General features: G+C 44.3%; 1 protein-coding gene across 1 annotated transcript in view; it reads left to right on the top strand.

Moving 5' to 3' along the window:
* SYN3 (synapsin III) overlaps positions 1-25,711 on the top strand; it is a 941,464-nt gene that overhangs the window by 818,304 nt on the left and 97,449 nt on the right. The window contains exon 8 of the mRNA XM_069227930.1: positions 19,923-20,065. Coding sequence (XP_069084031.1) covers positions 19,923-20,065 — 143 coding nt within the window. The remainder of the gene's footprint in view (positions 1-19,922; positions 20,066-25,711) is intronic.

Genomic DNA, 25,711 nt, shown 5'->3' with positions numbered 1-25,711 from the left:
CGTTTTTAAACCCTCAGCAAAACGGTAAAACCACTGGAAATTGGCTAGATGACTTTGTAAAATTGTACACACGGCGATCTTACATCATGGTGGCTCTTGCAGACAGTCCTGGCTTTTTAGCTAGCAGCACCTTGCATTTGAGGATCTTCCGTCCCCACTTGCAGTGAGGAAACCCACAAGTCCCACAATGCAGCATTGCCCAGGCGGATAAGTCAGAACTAACTGAAAGTGTCACCAGTCCAATGGCCCGCTTGGCAATTACACAAGAGGTTTCACATAAAATCAAGGCAATGGTCAGCCTTTATTCAACGAAGAAATAAGTTTAATTAGTAAAGGGTTAAATGGGGAGAGATTGCATTTCATGTGCAAATATTGAAATTTCACTGTTAATAGGCAAATTCTACTAAAACAATAGCACTTGCTAAAAACGGTACTGCCCACAGCAATGAGAGCCTCCTTGGTGTGTCATAGCAGCACCAGCAGCTCCCACCCCTCCTGTGTTCATGCTGTGTAGCCACAGCAGCTCGTGAATGCTCCTGCATGGAGATGCAAAGGAAGCTTAGCTGCTGGTGCCTCTGATCCTATCAGGAGCTCGGACTTAGGTGCTCTCTTTTGAAGGAACGCTGGGGCTCCAAGCCCAGTACCCCAAAGAAGGTCCCTCCATCATATGGTGAGAACTTTAAGAAACCACAAACTGGGACTAGCCATAGAAGTAGGAACACAATCTACCAACATGATAAGGCTTCAGTAGACCACAGAAGCAACGCTTGGAGCATTTTTCTCTAAGGCAGGGCAAACAAATGAAATTAGTATTTGTACACTTTATTATCTTTTCTATTTTAATTATGGATATGTCCTTAGAGCTTCAGTTCACTGAACTCCTCCAGTGTCTATAGTCACTGCCAAATGGTAGCCCTACCTCTACAGTTAAGGCTTGTGTCAAAATATGGTCATCCTATTCGTGCAGTTAGACCTCCGTGCACATGCATCCATCCATCCATGCACACAGTCAGTCATCCATTAATGGGCTCTCAACCACACATCAGCAAGGATGCCATGGACCCAGGTCCAAGCAAGGAAAATGGCCCTTTTTGACTACTGAATTTGTTTTCACTTGAGGGGGAGAGGGTGCGGCATTTAAGAGTTTGAAGACCACTGACCTGGGTCCACAGTCACTTCTCTGGGGAGGTGACTTTAACATGGTCATGAATGCTGATGCTTTCCAGAGGATTATCAGAGCCCAAATCAATGAAATAGGAATAAAGTTAGGGATAGACAGTAGTGGAAATCAGACCAGATTGGATGAATTCTTAGACGTGTCGAAACACATGTCAAATTCAGTGATTAATTATCTTATACTGGATCACGTTTTGGGGCTCTAAAAGAAATGTCCATCTTTTTGTTTTAATTTCTCCTCAAAAAATTAAGACACACTCAACCATACACAGAAGCATTCAACTCTATACACAGACATATCCTGCTTTCTAGGCAGGCTCAGTTATCTCAGCAGCCTAGACACTGCACACACAGTGCTAATCTCTACACAGATACACAGTCCGCTTTATACACTAGCCCGCTCAGATGTGTCCCTTATTCAGAGCGGGCCGTACTCTTTCTCTATGCGAAGACATGGCCATGGCTGTGCTCTGTCCTGAGCAGACAGACATCCAGCCCTGCAACAGATGCAATTCACTATTTACATATACTCACTCACACTTGGACCCTTCCTCCTTCAAACACAAATTAATTTGGGCGGGCCACGCGTCCCTGTGACTAAGGATGTACAAAGCACACCCCGAAGGCCGCGCGTGGCGGAGGGAGCGAGCACCTACGGGTGGTTGGGCACTGCTAATTACCTCACATATTACATCACGCATGACGCATGTCTAGAGATACACAACACTGGCTGCACCACAGGGGTGAAAAAACTCAAGACTGAAGTAAGTGTTATCATTCACTGCATTTACCATGATGCATTGGGGCGAACTGAGTGCTGGGATATGTCAGTGTGCTCCCACCCTCTTTTTGTTTCAAACCTCTCAGCTTTGCACTGAAACATAGTCTTCTCCATAGTCAGACGTACTTAACTCTACACAGAAATGCGAACTTACTTAGCTGTAGATTCAGACGCGCTCAGCAGTTCACTAGGACACCCTCAGCTTTAGCAAAAACACTTGGTTATACATCCAGATACACTCAGGTTTAGGCAGACACTCTTAGGTCGGTGCACAGACACACACAGCTGTACACTTAGCGCTATACACTGACACACACAGCTCTATGCTCAGGTGCATTCAGCTGTGTACACTGAAACTTTCACTCTGGTCAGATACACCTACCTCTATACTCAGACACACTCACATGTGCTCAAACGTATGCATCTGTGTTCTGAAACACAGCCATCTCTTTACTAAGACAGTCAGTCCTTTGCACAGGCCCACTCTGTTCTACACTGATGTATGCTCAGCTCTCCGCACACACACTCAACTTTCTGCAGACACCTCAGCTTTATACAGACACTCACCTCCATTGTCAGACACACACACAATTCTATACTCAGACATTTTCAGGTCTGTTTCAGACACACGCAGGTCTTTACTCAGGCGCGATTGACCCTATACTCAGACACACAGCTAGAAACTCAAACGCTCTCAGCTCTGTACTCATTCATGCACACAGCTCTGTGCACAACCACACATCTCTTTACACAGGCACATACACTTCTATAATGAAACTTATTCTGCACTTCATTGAGACACATTCAGATATTTACACATAGCTTTAACCAGATACCGCCAGGTCCATGTGCACAGGGAGCTCTTTACTCAGACACACTCAGCTCACCCACCCTCTGCCTTCATAGATAGACTCATCTCTATACTCAGACACACTCGCCACACGCTTAGACACAGGCAGCTGTATATCCGGACAAACTCAGCTGTATGCACAGACACATCTAGCTCTGTGCTTAGACTGATGTGCGTGAATTAATGGAAAATGACAACTGAGAATACATATTGGAGGAAACCAAATCATTGAAAACCAATTTTAAGAAAAAACAACAAAAATTCAAAAATGTAAGTAAACATTTTAAAGTAAAGATAATTTGAAGGAAGAATCCAAAATTACATTAAACGAGGGTGGAGTTTATGACTACTGCTGAGTTTTTGGGTTCAGGGATGGGTAATGTTTAGGGTGATGAGGGGCTTTTAGGGGTCAGGAATAATTAGAGTTTGGGCACAGAAATGGGTTTTTAGTGTCCAGAGATGGTTGGAGTGTAGCAGTGGGGAAGGGTTTTAAGGTTAAAAGATGAGTCATGTTTGGGTGTGTGAAGTGTTTTTAGGTTTCAGGTATGGGTGGAGTGAAAGGGCGTTAAGGGGTTTTAGGGTTGAGGGCTGGTGAGGGTTTTTAAGGTTCAATTATTGGTAGAGGCCGGGCAGTGAAGGGATTTTAGGGTTCAGTATTGGGTGGAGTTTAGGGTAGGGAGGGGTTTTAAGGATTCAGGGATGGGTGAAGTTAAGATGTAGAAAGAGGTTTTTAGGGTCAGCGATGAAGAGTTTATGGTGATGAGGAGCTCTTATGAGTCATGGATACCTGGAGTTTAAGGGCGAGAGCGTTTTTTAGGGTTCAGGAATGGGTGGTGTTTGGGTGTGCTGAGGTGTTTTATGGGGTGTTATAACGGGTGAGGTTTAGGTGGGGTGTTAGGGTTCTGGAATGGGTGGAGGTAGGGGTACTGAGTGATTTTATGTTTCAGGGATGATGGATTTGTGGGATAGAAAGGGCTTTTAGGCCTCGGGATGAGTGTAGTTTTGGTGTGGTAAGGGGCTTTAGGGGGCAGGTATGTATAGTGTTTACAGGTGGTGATGGGTCAGCAAATTTAAAGCATCCAAAGTAATTGTTTGACAATGTAAAATATAGAAATATGAAATAATGCCCCCTAAAGTAAAGTACTGAAATAAATATCTTTGACAAAACTTTTTCTGAAAGTGAGACCTGCGACCATTGCATTTACACTTAAAAAAATACACATTCAAAAGCTGATCTCAACCTAAAAGACATCCTATGAATGGGTTTCTACAAAAAGGTAAATGGCATTCTGTAGTATTCGTGTTTTAGGTAATGTTTTGCACAAGTGCAGTTGTTGTTTAGCTGATGTGCGCTGTAAAGGTGTTTTCAGGGTGAGCATAGCAGCTCGCAAGGGCTGCTTTTCAATGTGTTGTAATCTATTCTGTGGGCATTATCCATGCCCATCTCCCACCCATCACTTTCATTCATTCCTGGGCCTGCCTTTCAAAAATCCCTTCATTCCATTGGTAAATGCTTTACATTTGTCCCGCCTTGAGGCGGTTTTGGTATGTCTTGCAGATTGACCCTGTTACATGAGGTTCACTTCTGTCCATTTAATTAGTTTCAGGTGCACTACTTTTTTCTTTTGACTCGGCTCGCACTGCTGTCCCCCAGCACCTCCCGCCCATCCCTGAGTTTCCGCCCATCCCCACTACCCCTCCCACGCCATTGCTTGTTTTAAATACCCGCTTAATATCAACATTTTTAAGCACCACCGATGGCGGAGGTGATGTGAAATCAAGTGAGTTAACAAGGATCACAGAGTTTGGCCATTTCAGGAAGGCACCAGTTACGTCACATTGTTAACGAATCGGACACTAAGTAACGCAGTCCAAGTCACCAGCTCGATGGCTGCGGCCAGCTACGAAGTTTTGCGATAGAAACACTTGTCTTCCCGGAGTGTTGCAGGAGGAATCCTCACACTGCTCTCCAGGCAGTAACTTTGGAAGGAGGCTCCGTCGTGAGCTCTCTCTCTGGTGGTCACTGCTTTGGCTGTGCAGCCCTATGGCTACTGTGCGCAGAATGGCTGGTCGCCAGTTGGAGTCAGGGGCACGCTCCGTCTTCCTTCAGCTCTCCTTTTGCTGTTTTTTCCTCCTCTTTGCCTCTCCCCTTCTGGTGCCTGTCAGCAGCTGCCCCAGTCTGTGCTTGAATTCCTCCGTAAGGCTGTCCCTGCAGCCATTACTGACCGCGCCAAGGGCTAGGGGGACCAGGAGGGGGAGGGGCCTGAAGTTAGGGGGAGCCAAAGATTTACATATTGAACCCTGAGCTGAAGCAGCATGCCTCTTTCCAGTCCTGCTCCTCGCAGACATGTCAATGTCAGCTAAGCTACTCTACAACAGGCTATTTCAATCTATACACATAATAAACATTAATGTAAGGTGGCCATCTAATCTACACTGTACCTCAATGTTTCCGTCATCTATTTTATGGAGGCGAGAAGTATTCATGAACGAGCCTGACACCTTGTACTGGCACATCAGATGGTCATCTGTTTTTTAAGACGTGGCATTTTACAAAACTGAATTTTGGCCCAGCCACAGTTACATCAAAGTAATTATTATTTCAATGTCTGCACATTAAAGGAAATCTAAATGTCAAGTTACGAAAACAGATGTTGTCTAAATTATATTTAAATTAGGATGCTAAATGGCAACATTTTCATTTTTTGCTGCAGATAGAGGAAGAAGGTAAATTGAAGTGCTTTAGTTATATGCAGGCCCACTGGAATTATGTGGCAGTAAAGGACTAAATTATAAGGCAAGGCTGACCAGTTTATGTGGCAAGAAAATGTCCAATTATGCATTTACAACACCAATAGTGCTAACTCTCGCAAATGTGAGACCTACTGCATTGCAAATGCTGTTTTTTTAGATACTAGCAGAGGAAAGAGCCACAGGGAGGATTCAGTTGGTTCAATAATACCTTAACAGCACACATCCGCTAAACAACAACAACTGCGCTCGCATATAACATTCACTAAAAACATGAATACTACACATTCATTCTAAACATTTCCATTAAACAGTTTAGAAGGAATGGCTTCTCATAATGGTATTCCATGAAATTGTTTTTCAATGAAACCTGCTTAGACTGCCCATTTACTAAGATATTTATTGAGACACTGGGCCATAGAGTGAGACAGCCAGCTCTATACTCAGGCACACTTGGCTCTGTGCAGAAATACCAAGCTTTGTACACAGATAGGGTGACCAGGCGTCCCGGATTTGCCGGGACAGTCCCGGGTTTCCACCAGCTGTCCCGGCAGATTCGGCGAAATTTAGCTCATGTCCCGGTTTTTTGACAGGGTCGACTGTCAAAGGTGAGAGGGACTTTTCCAAAGTAGGCAGAGGTAGCATCTGTTATAAGAAAGCAAATTAATTAACAGGCAGGATACTGGCATTACAAATTGCATTTTATTTATGTTCTTAGTGGCTCTGCTGTAATTTTTCGCTGATGGGCGCGCTCATTCTGTGCACTCAGTTGAAGTAAAATTGTAGTCCTTCTTCTATTTTAGATAAATGTCCCAGTTTTTGGCTCTAAAATTCTGGTCACCCTATACACAGATGTACTCAGCTGTACAGTCAGACACATTCAGCTCTCTATCTCTACTCAGACACACTCAGCTCTGTGTGTATACATTCTGCTCTTTGCACAGACACACAGCTGTTTACTCAGGCACCCTCGCTTCCATATTCTGACACACTCAGCTTTTTACATGCACACTAACCCTATATACAGACGCACTCAGCTTTCTGCATAGACAATCAGTCCTATGAGGAGCTCACATCTCTGTACACTGACACGCACTGATCTGTACTGAGATGGACTGAACTATGTTCCCAGACATTCTCAGTTCTAAAGTCAGACACACTCAGCCCTGTGCTCAGAGTCAACTTTTTGCGGAAACCTTCAGCTCTTTACAGGCACATTCCGCTCTAAGCAGACACTCTCAGGGGCCGACCCATAGAGATAAAGTTAGACCAAAAGTCTAACTTCGACCAAAAGTCTAACTTTACTACTTTTCAGTGTTCACAAAGGGAAGTTATGACTAGTAACTTTACTACTAAGAAAGTTAGACTTTTGGTCCATCTTTACCTTTGTGAATCAGCCCTAAGTTCTCTACCGAGACACTGTTAGCTGTATGCAATAGAGTCTCTTCTATGCAGGCACTCAGCCCTATGTGCAGGCAGGTTCAGCTTAGGGTTTCAGATTCTGTGTGCAGACAGGCAGGTTCTGCTTTATGCACAGAAGCACTCAGCTCTATACTCACGCACAGTGAAGCCCTGTACAGACACACAGCTCTATGCACAATCACACTCTATAGTCAGACACAGTTTTATTCGGACACTTGCTGCTCTGTGCAGTCACACTCAGCTGTACGCAAGGCACACTGGGCTCTATACACAGGCACACAGCAACTCTACGAAGACACGACCAGCTCTATGCAGAAAACTCAGCACTGTGCAAACACACAGCTGTAAGCAGGAACACTGCTGCTTGCCATGGGCCTGTTCCCGGACTCCAGTTGTGCACACAGATATGCTCTATATGCAGACACAGGGATACCTGTCCCAAGGCCCTGTCCCACACACAGCTGCGCGCACAGACTCGGCTCTCCACACGGGCACACTTCTGACAATCCCGAGACACACACACACACCTGTCTGTCCAGGTACTATTGCCTGGTTCCCTCTCCCACACACATCTGTACACACACATTCAGTTCTATACGCAGACACACTTCTACCAGTCCCAGGGTCACACCCTCTGCCCCACACTCAGCTGTACACAGTCTCAGCTTTGTACACACCCACACACTTTACCTATCCCAGTGTCCTATTGTCTGTTCCACACGGAGCTGCACACACGGACGCAGCTCTTTACACACACCCACGCGCACACACACACATACTTTGCCTGTCTCTGGGCACTATCACCTGTCGCGCCCTCCACTGTACACACAGACTCATCCCCGTACACACACACACTCACTCCCGTCTCCAGGGACCCGTCCTCTGACTCAGCCTCGGCTGCACACGGCCGTCTGGGGCGTGCCTCCCCGGGCAGCGACGAGGGGCCTGGCAGGCTTGCGAGCCTTTTAATAACAGTCAAGAACGGTGTTTATTCTTCCCAGGTCTGGAGGCTTTTAATGCTGGCTTCGCGCCGCTGTTTATCCACGCAGCGCACACTGAAGGGGAAGGGGGCGGGGGCTCTCTCTAATGGCCCTCCTGTTCCTAATCACACAGCAAATTGTTTTCCTAAAACGTATCTTCGTTGAACGACGCAGAGCCGGGAGGCGATCTGTTCTCCACAGACACCAGCGGCTCTGTACGGATCACACCCCTGGGTTTCGCAATCTCACAGACTGGCATCGTGTACCCTGCTCCCCGGTGCCAACGCCGTGCCCTTCTCACCTCATCTGATGGTACCGAAAGCAAGGCATGCGCCACCTCCCCCTGTGCACTCTGTGACCCCCGATCCCCCCCCCTCCCACCACCACCACATGACCCCTCAGAATATGAATTCCCGTGATTCCTTCCATTTCATGGGACCCGTCTGCAGTGGGCTATCAGAGATGGAGCTGACAGGGGCAGGGAGGTGCGTTTACACTCGTCCAGAATATAGGACCATTGTTAGCCCACATCCATTTTATATCCACCTCCTTTCAAACCAGGGCTTTTTGGACGTTGTAAAATCTAAAGAAAAAATCCCGGACGTCACTGTTTTTAAAATCTGACTTCCAGCTTTTGAGTCTCTCAAGTCTTCTTAAACTCTCTGACACAGGTATTTTTCCTTGGACGCCTTTCAGGCGCGCACTGTGCCCACACCCTGTACCCAGAGTGGCATCCTCTTGAACCTCTCTCCGCTTTTTAGAGATTGAAGTATTAGGATTTCCCCAAAAAATGAATAATTTAAATTTGGTGCTTGTAATATTACGATTTACTCTCCTAAAGCATTGACTTAAGCTTTGTTTGTAGGTGGGTGTGTCAGGCCACCTACGTCAGACAACCAGCGGGAGCCCTCAAGTCCACACTGCCATGGTGCAGAGAAAGGAAACAAGCATTTTCAATGCAACGGGTCTCGCATTTGTTCGAGTTAGAGCTATTAGCGTTGTAAAGCAAAAAAAAACACAGCGCGATCGCGCTATGAAAATGCAGCGCGATCGCGCTGTGTGGAAAATAAACAGATAAAGTAGTCCGGACTCCAGGCTGAAAGCATCGAGCCTCGTATGTTTTTGGTATTTTACCGGTGCTGTGTATGAGGGCTAAACACCGGAAAAGGCATGACGTATGCATGCCTTTCACAAATGAAAGCAAGCGGATTTTAAAAGGCAAGCCCAGGAACCAATGTAAGTGACTGACATGGCATGGGTGTGGTTGGAAGCCCAAAGAGAGATTACAGAATGGACGGAGCACCATGCTCGCCCATAAAAAGGCCTAACATGACCCTTGAACCCAATTTAGGATCATTCCCAATCTCGCCTCCTCCTCCTCAGTCTCCACCCATAATTCCACCTCCCTCTTGCAACCATCTTGAAATAATGAAGCTTTCTAAGGTTTAGAGCCTGAGTTCCGCGGACGGATGTACTCCATCACGGACACAGGAAAATACTGCATCACCGTGAACGAGTAAACACACGCCGGATTTAGAGATATCTGGCAGCCCAGCGGACAGCTCTTGCATTGGCGCACCAGCCCTCACAGCAGCATTGAAAGTTTGACGGACGGCTCTGTCAATGTGACGGAGCCATTCAGCAAACATTCATTTTTTTTATTTTTAAAGCAAAATTTAGTTTTTTTGGAAAACAAAACACGTCCTACATGCCTTGGGAAATTTCTCCCATGGCGTGGGGGTCATTAAAATGTTTTCATTGCTTTTGCCTGGCAGTAACGGACAGTAAATACTAGCCTTTTGACCTCCCTCTTCAAATCGGGGGGCGGTCAAATGACCAAACTTCCATTGGTTAGTACTTCTTCGGGCTGTCAGAGATGTATATCACCAATGGAGGGAGAGTAGTCTCTACCACTGACATACTTCAGTTCTGCCTGAATCTAAATGCAAAGGGTGGAACTTAAGTGTGGCGAAGACGATGCTCTGTTCCGTTTGCAAGGAGTAACCTCTCTGCCAAACTCTAAATCAGACCCTTAGTCAGGAGAAACAAAGCTTTACCTGGAGCAGACCCTCCTGGTGGACAGCAGTCCCTTATGCCTCAAGCTCTACTCGCTACTGCTTGCCCCGCTTGGCATAACACAACATCCCAGTAAATCTACTTTCCCCATTCTTCAAGTCGACTGGAACATAAACAGCGTAGTCCTCTGAATCATCATCAGAGGAGGCAGCAGTGATTTCAACATCTCAAGCCTGGCTGTGCTTACTATTGTAGTATCTTGTGTCCCCCGCAAGGAGGATTCGGAGCCAGAGGTTGTACAACTCTGGTCTTCATCTTAATTGTTCTTATAAAAAATTCCACCTGTAATGCTTGGTCAGCCAAGGTTGTTCACCTTTTTCGGACACTATTATTTCTTGTGTTAGTACTCTGTGGCACAGCTCTTCAGTTCCGCAGTGAGTGTACTCTTCCCCTAAAATAGCAAAGTTGATATTTTAACTTTCCTGTAGTCAGTGGTAAATGGCGGAAAACAAATGCACCAGCAGCATGGAAGTTAAGTGTTGTATGTGAGCTGCACTGCTTACATACACCACCCATATAGATGGCAAAAATATCTAGCAGATATTTGTAGTTGTTGCCCGTCAGATGCGTTTCCTTGACAATACTTGATTTGGGGCATGACATGTAAGCACTGGAGCACCACCCCCTCTTGATCCTGTCCCCCAGTCACATTTACTTTCCATGACAATATTCTCAGTGCTTTGGCAGTAGTCATGTCACAGCTCCTCCAGTCCCCCGCAGGGTCACCTCATGATGGGCCATCACCATCAGCCACCTGAACAATGGCCCACAGTGGTCCCAGCTATGTCTCCCATTTGAGCTACTCGAAGGTGAAGTAAAACAACAGAAAAATGAAATGAACAATAATCCTACCTCTAGTGTACTCCCCCCTCTCTGTTTCCCTAATAGTGAGCTTAACCTTGCCCATTCTCCTAACTTTGCCTGTTGCCCTTTGAGAAGCGTAGTGGCACGGCCAGTGCCATCCCAGAAACGCAATTGCCCCCACAGTAAAAACATAGTACTGTTTCGCTTTGTGAGATGAGGCATAGTTTTATCAAGTCAAGGTTCCGGATGCTCAGTGCCATCCAGATTACCTTGCACCCGTAAGTTGGTTGTTAGTTAGTGCCGCCAGGCTTTGGCGCAGGGCTGTCACCTGCACTGTGATGAAATGTCCTAATCTGGGGACAAGTCGGCCTCCGTAGTCGATGTCCCACCAGAATTCTCTAAAGGGATACCTGCATGTTTCTTCCTGTCTTCGCTGTCTTCTGCATCACCCCATCATGTTGGCGGTACCAGGCGAGTTTGCAACATTCTGTTTTCGTTGTGGTCTGCCATTGCCTGGCCGCCGTGCTTCAAACCAATCCCAGGCATCGCTTGATAAGGTAAAATGCCACATTTTTTCCTCTGCTACTACTCTTAACTTCGCTGGAAACAACATCATGTACTTGAGATCTCTCAGTCGTAGTATATTTTTAACCTCATCAAAGCTGCGCCTCAGTCTTTTACTCGGAGTGTGAAGTCCGGGAAGATATTAATTGCAGCATTCTCATAGTTAATAGGTAGGCTTCACCTTGTGGCCTGCAGGATTGCATCTCAATGTCGATGATTGAAAATGCAGGCTATGAGGGTCTGTGGCTGAGCCCTTGCCGAGGCTGAGTGACCAGGGCCTTGTGCATCTGCTCCACCAAGAAAAACTTTGAGAGTCCTTTGGGTTTCAGAGTGTTCATGATCAGGTCTCCCAGAAAGAGGTCTACATTATGTTCCTCTGCCCTCTCCAGAACCCCAACCACTATAATATTGTTCCTCCTGGAACTCCCCTTAAAGTCCTCCAGCTTGGCCTCATTGCCTCTGAATCTGCAAGTAGGTGGTGTACCTGTTCCCTAAGGTTCATTTTCAGCAAAGCTCACTGGAGCTATTGACCATTTTCTAGATGTTAGCCCATAGGAGTCCAACCTCAGTTGTCACTGGGTCTATTTTTGTCCCTAGAGAACTGTGGGGAGCAATTGTGTTTCTCGGATGGCACAGGCCGTGCCACTGGTTTGGACTATGTTTCTCAAAGGGCAACAGGTGCTCTCCAGAGTTATGGGGTGGGCGAGTTTAAGCTCACTATGCACCCCCTGTATCACTGTCCTTGCCCAGTCCTTGTCCTTGCCCTGTATTGCTGTCCATCTCTGCTCGCTCTCCTTATTTGAGACATGGGCCCCTGAATGGGTTACAACCGTCATCGCCATTTTGGGCATGGCATATTTGTTCAGTCTCTTTTGTTGCCTGCTTTTGGACATAGTGGTAGCAGTGCTGTTTGAGCCACGGGCCAGCCACCACCCGGGAAAACTTACCAAACTACATATTTCTGACAACTAGACACCCAGGGGAGTCCAGGGCGATCTTACGTACATGAATCCCACAAGCTTTTTTTACCAACTATGCCCTGCAAACTTCAAACTTTGGCTAAAATCACACATTTTTCTTGCATTTCTGTGAAAGACACTTCAGAAATCTGCAAAGATCCTCAAAATAGCCTACCACTCAGCGTTCCTGGAATATATCCAGATGAAAATGCTACCCTAGCTTTGTGGCTGGACCAAGCAAACTTTCCATGGTTCCAGGAATAGTCCCTTGTTTGATCCCTCACCGGCGCTGCGTCCAGTCACAGAAGTAAGGTACTATTTTTCATCAGGAGAAGTGTGGGAATGGTGGGTGGTACAAATTTTGCAGATCCCAATAGATTCCGGAAGTTCCTCTCACAGAAATGTGAAGAAAATGCCTGTTTTTAGCCAAAGTTTGAGGTTCACAGATAAGAAAACGCAGTGGGATCCATGCAAGGCATACCACACTGGGCGCACCTAGACCTCTAGTTTGCAGAAATGTTTGGGTGTTATATTCCGTTGGTGCTGGTTAACCCACAAGCCCAAACAGTGCAACCATTCTGCATGTCAAATGTAAGGGAGTTGGGAATTACACTCACTCTGCTACCTTATATGTCAAAACTACACCAAAAACAAACCAGAGCCCCTCTTGCTTGTTGTGGGAATGGGGATGCTGTAGGGCCCAGGCTGGAAGAAAGACTTAAGGGAGTTTAGGGGTGGAGGATAGGCCCAATTATCACCACCCACCTGGGGTCATAATGACCCCCTCTGTCTTTTTCGTGAGGCTCTCTACAAGAGTACATGTATTTTCAGTGGTCTCCTTTTTATGTTACTCCAGCAAGCAGTATATATGCTGTATTTCTTTGAAAAGGTTTCCTTCCTCCTGTCATTTTGCTTGCCTGATTCTTCTTATCTCAAACACTACCAGTTCATCATCCACTCATGCCTGGGAGGAATAATGTTATTCCTATGAGCTTGTTTGTTTTGGCCAGTGTTCTTTACCAGTAGTATAACTCAAACAATCCTCTTTCTCAGTAGCGGATTGTTGGGATGCTGAAGCACCCCCTAAACAACCATGCTGGAGTTCAGAAGTGAATGAGCAATAAACAGCCTTTAAATTTAGTTTTAATCTGTCACATTTGCTGTGCATTCGAAGACAGAGGTCAAACGTTAGGCTCAGTCGTTTGAGGGAGGTTGGTGATTACTTTTCTTTCTCTGACTGCAAAATGAGAGGATTTATGTGACAATCTTTCAGGGTACTGGAGGTTGAAAGAGAAGGCAGTAGAAAGTTATTTTTTTTTCAGCACACGAAAACATTTAAATGCCAGTAAATGAACTGTTCACATATTTCAGAATATGCCAGAATTAGGAACACATAAATGAAGCACATTTTTTGTATTTCTGAAATGTGATGGAAACAAATATTTTAATATGGTCAAAATAAGTCAGTGCACTAGGTAATGTTGATTTCCATATATTCATCAGTCTGCCAAAATATAATTGTAATTTCAAGTGAACATGTGTTGTCTGTAATGGTAATGCGCTACCACACCATGAATACTCCAGTCTATGCCGCTCCACTCCACTCTACTCCACTCTGCATCACTCTGCTCTGTGCTACTCTTTACCCCTCCACTCTATGACACTCTACTCCACTCTGTCCCACTTCACTCTATACCATTTCACTGTATGCCACTACACTTCACTCTACTTCACTTTACGCCACTCCACTCTCCGCCACTCAACAACACTTTACTCCACTTAACGAAACTCCACTCTATGAAACTCCAATCTACATCACTCCCCTCTATGACACTCCACTCTGTGACACTCTCCTCCACTCTATGCCAATCTACTCCAAAACATGCCACTCCACTCTACTCCACTCGATGCCAGTTCTCTCTATGACACTCCAGTCTACAAAATTCCACTTCATTACACTCCACTCTTTGCCTCTCCACTTTCTGCCACTCCATTCTACGCCATTCCACTCTGCACCACTTCAATTTATGCTACTCCACTTTATGCCATGCCAGTCTACACCACTCTATGACAACACTCCACTCTACTCTACAACACTCTACTCAACTCTAGGACACTGAATTATACCTTTCACCACTATACTTTACTCTATGTCACTCCAATTTCTGACACTGTATTCCACTCTTTGCCACTCCAGTCTGTGCCACTCAACTCTACACCAGTCCATCCTAACACTCCACTCTACCGATATTCTTCTTTACAACACTCTACTCTAATCTACTCAACTCTATGACATGCTATTCCACTCATTGACACTCTACTCCACTCTACAAAACTCTACTCCACTCTTCTCTATGCCACACCACAACACTGAACGTAACTTCACAACACTTTACTCCACTCTACATCACTCCACTCTATAACACTCCTCTCTATGACAATCACTTCACTCTACTCCACTCCATGGCACTCTATGCCACTCCGGTCTACGAGACTCTTCTACCCTCCAAGATATTCCATTGTATTCCACACCACTCCACTCTTGAACACCCTATGCTATTCTACGCTACTTCACTTTATGCTACTTCACTTTATACCCACTCTACACCATGACAGTCCACAGCACTTAACTCTATGCCACTCTATTCCAATCAATGCCGCACCACTCTACAACACTTCTCTATTTCACTCTATGATACTCAACTTGTCTATGACACTCCACTCTATGCCACTTTACTCCACTCTACAACACTCCACTCTATGATGTTCTTCTCCACTCCAGGCCACTCCACCTTATGCCACTCCACTCTATAACACTCTATGCTATTCCACTCTACTCCACTCTACAGCATTCCACTCCACTCTACAACATTCCACTCTGTTCCATTCAACTCCACTCCACTCTACGACACCCTACTCTACTCCACTCTACACCACTCTACAATACTCCACCTTACAGTACTCCACTCTATGACACTCCACTCCATTGAGACTCTATGCCACTCTATTATACGTCATTCTAGTCCACTCTACACCACTCCACACTGTGCCACTCTTCTCTGCGCCATTCCTCTCTATGACACTCTGCTCCACTCCACATTGCTCTATGCCACTCCACTGACACTCTACTCCCCTCGATGCCACTCCACTCTACTCCACTGTACTACATTACTCCAATCTACACCATTCCATGCCATTCTACACCACTCCACTCTACGACGCTCTACTCCAATTTACGCAAATTTACTCTATGACATTCCACTCCACTCTAGGACACTTGACTCCATTCAAACCCACCCATCCATCCATACATCATCTCAGATTTCTATTTACTGTGCCACCCATCCATCCTCTAAGATTTCCAATTATTTTACTATCCTTTCACCCATCCATCCATCTTCTCAGATTTCCATTTACTCTGCCATCCGTCTGCCCAATCATCCATCCATCCTCTGCCTTCCATTCACTCTACCCTCCTTTTACCCACCCATCTGTTCATCCTCGTAGATTTCCATTTACTCTGCCATCTATCCATCCATCCATTCTTCCACTCAGATGTCCATTTACTCTGCAATCTTATTATTCACCCATCTAGCCAGCCTCTCACCCACCCATTAATGTATCCACTCATCTAACCATCCTTCCACCAACTCATCTTTTCACCAACCTATTCATTCATCATTTCATCCACCCATTCATCCTTTTACCCACCTGTTTTTCATTCATTCACCTACCCATCCATCCTTTCACACACCCATCCTTTAACTCACCCATCCATCTTTCACCCACTGATCTTTTCACCCATCCTTTCACCCACTCATCCACCCATACTTTCACCCACTCACTGTTCATCCTTCTTTCCCGTTTCTATCAACTGATCCATCTTTTTTCTTTTTAGTGTTGATTATGAGCTGTTATCTGCCAAGTTGCAGATAAAAGAGGCCCATAAAGAAGCCAACCCCCCTCTGTAGAGCGCTGCTAAAGCGAAGGGAGAGGGGTTCGCAACACCCCCTATTCCCACCTTTCCTTGCTCTCATACAGCAGGTTAGCAAACCTTGCAGACCAAGGCTGCACGGCCATAGCAGTGCCGATTAAACAATGACTTCTCATCCAGTCATAGGCACGTGAAGTGAAGTGAACAAAACACTGCCCTTCTGTAACATAACAAGGCCTGTGTGTTGGGTACCTAGATTTTTTTTCGTATCACCCATCAGCACAGGAAGTGACTTTACTGGATCTCCCATCGTTTTTCACCCACACAGGAAGTGATATCACTGAAACTACCATCAGCCACCTGGACAGTTAGTGACATTGCTTGTGTTCCTATCCTATCAAAACCAATTTTAGAAGAAGAAGCCATGCAAAAGCACTTGATTTCCCATCACCCATCAGCACAGGAAATGACTTCACAGCACCCTGCACTTCTCCCCTCTCCTAGGACCTACTTAATGGCAGCTGCAACAGACGTGCAGCAGATGAGTGCAGTGGTAAGCTGCTAGTGCACCAAAGGCAAGCCTGTCTACACCCGTCTGTGCCTGGTCTGTGCCCAGCACCAGGAACCCTTGTCCGATCACCAACCACCATCCAGCAATACTCTGCAGCACTCCTTAGGTTACTAGACCTCAAACGCCATTCAGTCCTGAAGATGAACACACAAGACTGAATAGATCAAGGTTGTGTTTTTGTTAGGGGATATGAGGTCACTCTTATGGTAGTCTCAGGTTCACTGTACACAATTGTTCCCAAGGATGTGTTTGGCATTATCTGACCTAGAGTCAAATTGATTCAGAAGGACATAAACTCCAAAGGTACCAGGGCAGCAATGTTAATGTGATTGGCTATATGTGGGCAGACATTAGATTTCAAGATCGGGTAGTTAAAGGAAAGGTCTGTGTGGCCATGTTGCGGACCCCAATATTAGGTTAAGTGAATCAGTATGACTTGAATATTGTTATTAATCCAAAAGTGCTCAACAAGGTAAAGGTGGTGTGTGTCATAGATTTTGATTTAATCCTGTCCAATTTTCCAAGGCATTTTCAAGGGCAAACTAGGCACACTGAAAGGTTACTTGCACAGAATAGTCATGATTAAGGGAGCAATCCCTGTCAGGCATAAGGCTAGAAGAATACCACTGCTCATTAGGCAGGAGGTTAAGTTCATGTTCCAGCGGATGGTAATGGATGGTGTGATTGAATCTGTGGAAGCATCAGAGTGGCTTTCTCCACTTGTGATAACAAAGAAGGTCAATGGGGGTTCAGGTTTTGTCTAAGCTTAAGATGTTTAGATCAGAATATTTTCATGGATGGCTTCCCTCTTTCCAATGCCAATGAGACAGTTCTGTTGTTGAAGGGTGGTAAGTACTTGTGAAAGTTTTTTATAGATTTGGTTTTAACTGGAAAATAACATCCAAGCAATAACTGCAATATGGCAATAACTGCAACATTTAGGAAGCCAAGAACCTAATGAATGTGTGTAATGAATTACAGATATCAATTGCAATCTAATACATTGAGTGTTAACAACATGGGCAATGCAAAAGATGTGTATATAGGATTTTAAATTACAAGCTACTTTTCTGGTTACCTGTCACCAACAGTAAAACCCACACACAAGCATAAGGAATACTAAAGCACTGAAACATATAATGCAGCAGAATGTACACAAAAAAGAAAACAATGTTTGGAATTGCACCTGCACTCAAGCCTCATGCAATATCATGCTATTTTATACTAGCCCACTTGTTCATCTTTGTTTTAACGGGATTGTGTCTGTGCATTTCACTGCTCATGTCTTCAGCCCCCAATGGATTGTTTAGGGTGGTCTGCTGGTGGATGAATGTTGGAGACATTTCTAATGTACACTATAGTACATAGGGCACTGCAGTCCCTGAAAATAAAAGTGAGTCTGCAATTTCCCTGTTATAGTTGAGTTGTAAGATATAAATGCCCCCGCCAAAGCTTGCTGCCAATGTGATAAACAGTGATCATGCAGAAATGAGATATTTTTGGCAACATGTTTATTTTTGTTCACTTTGGGTCATTACAGGAAAACTAGAATCTCTTTATATATTCTTATACATTCTGAGCAAAAGCATCTGTTAACTGTGGCTTGCATTAATTTAATTCGAAGACCTTTCTACAACAATTACCAACTGTTTTTTGGTGTGTTTAGTTTCACAGTACATATTTTCATTTTATTGTTCATGCCTGCATTTTTGATGTTATTCTTTATGCCTCCAATCATGCAATCATGCTATCACTTTAATTCTGAAAAGCAAGGCACCAAGTATGTGTAAAGGGCAGTGGTCTGACCATGTATTATAAAAAATAAAATAGCCTGTACTGTATGATAAATGATATTGCAAGTCACTTTGTAGCTACATAAGGATGTGTAGGAACTCTGCCTTTGGCTTATTTACTCTACCACAGAACTCTTTGTGACTTGCAGAATCCATATAATATACAGCAGGGGTACTTTATTCCATATGCTATAAATCGGAATCTCTAGAATTTGTGCCCAATAATTTGAATTCAAAGGGAAAGCAGGGAGCGGCCAATTCGAATTCCATGATCAGTCATACTTTGTGATCTTTAATGATAAAGAATTCTGCACAGATAATCAGAACTCCTAAATCAAATAGCTAATAGCATTTAAATGCCTAAATCCTTGGAAAACCTGAAATGGTCACACACAATGAAGAGTGGAAAATTTAGGGAGGAGATTATGTAATGTCTGTAGGTGCTGCAATAATAAAAGCAAGAGTACCAAAATACAGAGGTCTTGTGGGTTTTTTCAGCCATTTCATGTATTTCCCACATTCATTTGCTATTATGGACTTGGTCAATTCATTGAGATGTGGCATCCATTGGTCAATCCATTGAGACGTGGCCTCCATTGGTCAGTCCATTGATACGTGGTCTCCATTGGTCAATCCACTGAGATAAAGCTTACAGAACAGTCCGCAATTCATCGGACTGATGCTTACAGTCTTTCTGCCCATGGTAATGCTCCCTTGCTCTTATCAAAGTAGACAGATTATTTATTTATTGGAGTAGGAAGAGTTGCTTCAGAGGTTTTTTTTTATTCCTGGCAAACAATTTTGAGCTGAAGTCGTAGCAGAATGTCTTCTTGTAATATTTTTGGGCAATTTAATCTCATTGTTCCTAAACCTACTTTTCTCCCTTGGGGTTTGGGACTGTGGAAGCAACTGATGAGAACATCAGTCCTACAGAACTGGAACACACTACGTTAAAAAAGAAAGACCTGGCATACCAAAGTTAATTGGTATATTGGAAAATGGGATTATTTTTCAACACGTTACAACTTCTGAAAGGCCCATAGAGCCCATCAAGTAGTCGTATGCCATACCTTAAATGTGATTACTGTGCACCAACTCTGTGGCCCTTCCAGAGGAAGAACTGTTGGAAAATGTACTAAAGGTCTTATGTACAAAATCTGCAAGACTCCTGCCTTCAGTGATGAGCTGCCTTGTCTGTGTGTATCAAATGTTGGCTTTCCTTCTGATCTCACTCCTTCATGTTCACCGTTCACATCCACAGGTGAAAGTGGAAAACCAGTACGACTTCCAGGACATCACCAGTGTGGTTGCCATGGCAAAGACTTATGCCACTACCGAGCCATTCATTGACTCCAAGTATGACATCCGTATCCAGAAGATCGGCAACAACTACAAGGCCTACATGTAAGTAGCGGATCTTTATTATGGGGAGGTGTGGCTGTTCCACACCAGTTCTCTATATATTGTAATTGTATTGTAAGTGTATTTATATAGCGCTTACTACCCTTGACGAGATGCTGAAGCGCTTTTCAGCGAGTAGCACACTACTCAGGAACCCCAAAAAGATTTATGGTGGATAGGTATACGGAAATCTGAGTTAATTTGAGTGTTGTCTGTTAGCTGGATTGAATAGGATAATGGAGGGATAGAAGAGGAAAGAATCTAAGAAGTGTTATTTTGGGTTATTTGTGAGATCATAGCAGTAAGATGGGGCTTGAGATGAGTAAAAGGAGAGATGGAGGTGGGAAGAGTATCTAGAAATGGATTAGGAAGATCATACTAGTATAGTAGGGTTTGGGATGAGCCAAAGGAAGGATACTCGAGGGAAAGGGTTGTTTGGTAGATCATAGTAGTGAAAAATGAGGTTTTGGGTGATTCAAGGAGGGATAGAGAAGGGAAAAGTCTAGAAATTGTTATTTTGGAGATCATAGTAGTAGAATGAGGTTTAGGATTAGTCTGAGAGTGGAGGCTGAAGATGTATTGAGAGAGGTATAGGGAGACAGAGTAGTGCATTGGATAGAGTCATTTTTTGCTTCTACAGTAAGAGTGAAGTAACAAATATATAGATACATAAGTATATAGAGTATATATGTATAAGTAAAAGAATATATATTGCGATTTAAAGTAGTATTTTAGAAACTCAGACTTTCAAATGTTGCAGTCCTTTAGGGTAATTTATTTGTGAACTTTTTATAATTAATACTTTTTTAACATTTTAGATTTTCCTCTGTATTTCAATAGTGAAGCACTTGTAGAAAAAATAGTTATGATAGTATTTCCTTATTGTGATACATAAATACATAGACCCATATGAATCTATTCAAATAACTTATATGAGAACTGTGCAGTGACCTATATGCATTTTAAGAATAGAATAATATATAATAAACACAAGAGGGACTGGGAGATTAATGGTCCAGTGTACTTTCTCCCTATGCATGAACCTATAATGGAAATGGGTACACTGTTCCAGGGTGAATTGTCGCAGAGGACGAAAAGGTAGACTGAGATAGAGATGTTGTAGGAGTGCCCTCAAGCATCACAGTAGGATGCTAGGCATCATCATCGGGCTGACTCCTCGTCAGACTGGCGCTGCAATGTCTGACGGGCCAACATCCATAAGATGGAGGCACTTCAACCGAAAAGATGTTTAACAGGTCAAGTAGAGTCTGCAGAATATGCTGACAGAGGAGAAAAAGGAGAGTGAGGGGTATAAAATTGGCTCTGAACACCTCATGCCTAATTTTAATGTTATCAAATAAGGGTCAGGTCAAGATTAAAAACACAATTGGGAGTATTCAGGGAAATAATGCTACCAATACTCCTTCAAACTAGAAAGGAGAAAATAATATTAGCTCCTAACACTTGGTCGACATGTTTCGCGCCTACACGGTCAGCAATTGATCCAATGGCGCTTTATCAGGACCGGTAATTATTACTTCTCCATAGAAAACAAGAAAATAAATGCTGGAAGGTCACTTACAGTCTGTGGATCGGTCGTCTCAGTCAGTCAAATAATTAGTCGCCCATCCCATGTAGAAACCGGGCATCATAGGGACGCGTAAAACCTCATACCCAGGGTGAGTACATTCAACTCATCCGGAGGTCCGTTCTGAACCTACCCGAGGTCGCGTGCCTGTAGACAATTCACCCTGGAACAGTGTACCCATTTCCATTATAGAATAATATATATACATTTAACCATAAGTAATATATACATTTGTAAAGCAGTTCTAAAGAGTATATATTTCAAAAACCAAAATTATTATATATATTTATACAAAGAAATACACATACAGATTCATACATATAATCAAAATATCAATGCTTATATACACAGGGATATATTGTACATTAGTGTTTGAGTATGGTGGTATGTAGGAAAGAGCCAACTCTTGAGTAGTCTTCTGAAGATAAGATAGTTATCCGTGAGTCTTATGTTTTGGGGTAATGATTTCCATAGTTTGCCTGCCTGGACGGAGAAGGATGTGCCACCTATGTTTTTTTCCTTGTATGGTGGGATTTTGAGGCGAGGTGCCAATCTGGAGCAGAGATTTCTTGGTTGAATGTATTTGGTGATTTTATTTGTGATGAAATTTGGTTCTGTTATATGTATTGCTTAGTGGGTCATAAAAAGAAGATTGAATGTGGATCTTCTGGCAACCAGTAACCAATGTAGCTCCTTCAAGGCAGGTGAAATGTGGGCTTGTGGCTTTACATGTAGGAGTAGTCTGGTAGCAGAGTTCGGAATCCGTTGTTTTGTGGTAGAGGTCATTGGCATAATCCAGTTTCGGTGTTATAAGAGAGATAATAGCCTGGACATTATGTGGAAGATATGTCGCAGAGTTTTTATAGTAATGAAGTTTGATCTTGCTAATTTGTCCACTTTGGCATTCATTGTTAACTTGGAATCCATTGTAATTCCAAGGTTTTTTACTTCTTTAGATACTTTAGGAGGTGGTCATGGATCATCAGGCCAGGCACAGAGTGGGTCATAATTTGGACGCATTCAGTTGGAGGTGGCTCCATCTCATCCACTGATCAATGGCTCGGAGCAACTGAAGATTTCTGAATATCCAATGTCTTTGTGGCTTTCCAGTTTAAGGAGTATTTGTGTGTAACCTGCATAGTTATAGCATGTGCAGAAATTCATTGATCATTGTTGGTAATGACTTCATGTAGATGTTGAAAAGCATAGGTGAGATGACAGCCTTTAGGGACCCCTGCTTTTGTGAAGTACAGTTTGGGTGAAGAGATGGCTCCCTCTCACCAGGCCCAATACACCCTACCCTGGGCTTTCCTTTTGCACCCAGACACATGTCTTTGTTGCTATGTTTGTGAGGTGCCTAGAACTGAAAGTTCAAGGTGAAGAGACAAAGCCAGGTGGGCCTCAAATAAACCTGCTGTTTAAAATGAAGGTGTTAAAATATTCTCCCTCTGGTGTTATCCATATAATTAGGGTGTCGGAATTAAGAAGGTTGTACCCACAAACCCTGGTTTATAACTTGATTCTTTCACCTATGTGCATGTACGCACAGAATAAAGCCACTACACCAGTGCTTGCAAGTGTGCATCAACAAAGGTTGACAGGAGTTAGCTAAACTGTACGCCAACCCCTGCCACCCATTGTGATCCGGCCAAACCAGTTAGGTACCACAAATCATAGAAGGGTAGACACTTATTGTGACACTGAAGGTATGAAAGGGACTCTTGTGCCTTCAAACTTTGGGCCTGATTTTGGTCTCAGTGGATGGAATACTCCTTCCCGATAGGATGTAATGGGATTGTAATATGGCAGAAAGGATAGCCATCACATTTGTGACGGAGTATTCCCCTCTGCCTAGATCTACATCCGGCCCTATGTCTCTCAGATTTGAGGGGTGATATTTCTGAATAAGACATTTCTTTGGGGGCATTAAATAGGCACTGAAGGGAATCTTACGTCATTTCATTCTTTAGCTTCTGCTTCTGTGTAGAGCCACCTACACTCAATCATGCACAGGGAAGATGTACCTGATACTCAGGTAGATCAGAAGTAAGGACACCATAAAGGAATGCTTACAGGGAGAACCACATGTCAATCCTCTTGGCAGGGCCACACATACAATGGTTAGTATCTTCTCTGGCGTATCACAATATGTTGCACTTGCACACCAGTGTCACACACTAGGACCCAAGACATGACAGGCTAGACAGGCTTAACTGGTTGGACCACTAACCCGCCTTTTTAACTTAGGGTACCCAGTGCTTAATTTGTAAATAAAAACGTGCAGGTGCCCAAAGCCCTCCTCTTAAACACGCGGCTGCTGCAATTAAATGTGTGAACATGGAATACTGAGGCAGCGTAATCCTGAAGCCATCTCGGGCCTCTTCAATCCATTTACAGCCACTCCCTGCCCCTTCAGCTCCCTCTAGTAGCTTTCTGCTTTCTCCCTTTGCTACGGTTTTAGTTTTTCTCTTCCTCTGTCCTCAGTAAATGCTTGAGGCAGAAAAATAAGCGCCGGCCGTCAAAAATAAGTGCCGGTGCCGCGCACCAAAAACAACAAGCACAAATTAAGCACTGAGGGTACCGCAGAGATATCAGTCAGCTGGCACCAGGGGACACATGGGGATGGTAGTCACCCCTCTTATGTAGGAAACCACAAAAGTTGAAACTTGAGTGCAGCAGAATCGAGTGAGCAAGTTGTTCCAAAAATGTAGAGCACCTGCCAGGGGGGAACATGACACAGTCTCCTGTGTAGGAAAATATACCCGTCAGCCAGACGTGTTGAAATGCGGAGCAGGACATCACAGGGCTGTGTGACATGTGTCTTTGGCCGTAAAGCCTGGCTCTGTGTCTAGTCACACATATATAAGATCCAAGAATGTTGTCAGGGCTCTAAACCCAGAATGTGTTAATGGTGAGGAATGGGTGACGGCTGGATCACTTTCCATACATGACTCACGGCCTTGTAATGAAAACATCACACACCGGTGCCGGTCGCACACACTACAAGGGTTGTTTGGAGCGCTCGTATACATGCAAACTGGAAACCTCTCCGTCTGCTGGTACCCAAGGGGTTTTAGACGTAAGGAAGAGGAAAACGTTAATGCCACATTCCAAGTGTGTGAACATGTGATGCCTGCACGCTAAAATATTCTGATCCTTTGAAAAAAACATATATACCCATGTTCTACTTTTGAAACCATATGCAACCGTGTCCCATCAGCCACAAGTCATGGCATTCTTTCATTTGGTTTGGGCGAGTCTTGCGGGGAACAGTCTGTGCTCTACGTGTTAAAGTTAGCACAATACAATCATTAAAGCTCTCGTTCACCCTTGGGTCTTTTGGCGCCAATTTCGGAAAATGCATCGGAGGGCAACGAGCCCTGTTCTGAAAAATAAGAGTCTTTGGGTGTTTGTGAAGATTGTGGGAACCGCGGCGCTGTTAAGATTCCGAGTCCGTGCATCCCGAAGTCGAGGTGCAAAACCAGAAGAGCCCGGGCCCCAGGGGTGTCATGAACATGACTGATAAATACCGAAGGAATACCGGGTCTGTAGAAGACGAAGGCGCAGCAAGGAAGAACGAACGATAGCTAAATGTAAATTAGCACTTGTATAGCGCACTACTCACCCGTTAGGGTCTCAAGGCGCTGTACTCATACCGCTATGGAACCCCTCCTGGCTTTTCCCTGTGAGGCGCCCACTCCTGAGCACCCCCAGGGTGAAGCCAGGCATCCAAGCGCTGTTGGGGCCGTTGTGGAGATTAAGCAAGCTATTGCCCAGAGTTGCAGAGTGGGACCCATGAATTAGATTAGGCACCGAGGCGAGAATTATCTGGTCAAGGGGAATTGCAGGGGGGAATTGCAGGGGTCAAGGGGAACAGCTGGGAATTGCAGGGGGGAATTGCAGGGGTCAAGGGGAATAGCTAATTAGAAGATAGAGAGATCGAAGGAATATTGAGTGGGAGGAAGGGTGAGCATGTATAGATGAGTGGATGAATGAATAGGTGGATGAGTAGATGGGGAGATGGATGAGTGTTGGTTATGTGGATGGAAAGGTAAAAGGAT

Source organism: Pleurodeles waltl, chromosome 4_1 (genome assembly GCF_031143425.1).
Source record: "Pleurodeles waltl isolate 20211129_DDA chromosome 4_1, aPleWal1.hap1.20221129, whole genome shotgun sequence".
In the NCBI taxonomy this organism is placed as follows: domain Eukaryota; kingdom Metazoa; phylum Chordata; class Amphibia; order Caudata; family Salamandridae; genus Pleurodeles; species Pleurodeles waltl.
Note: the sequence above shows the minus strand (reverse complement) of the source record. Positions and strands in the feature narration are given on the sequence as shown.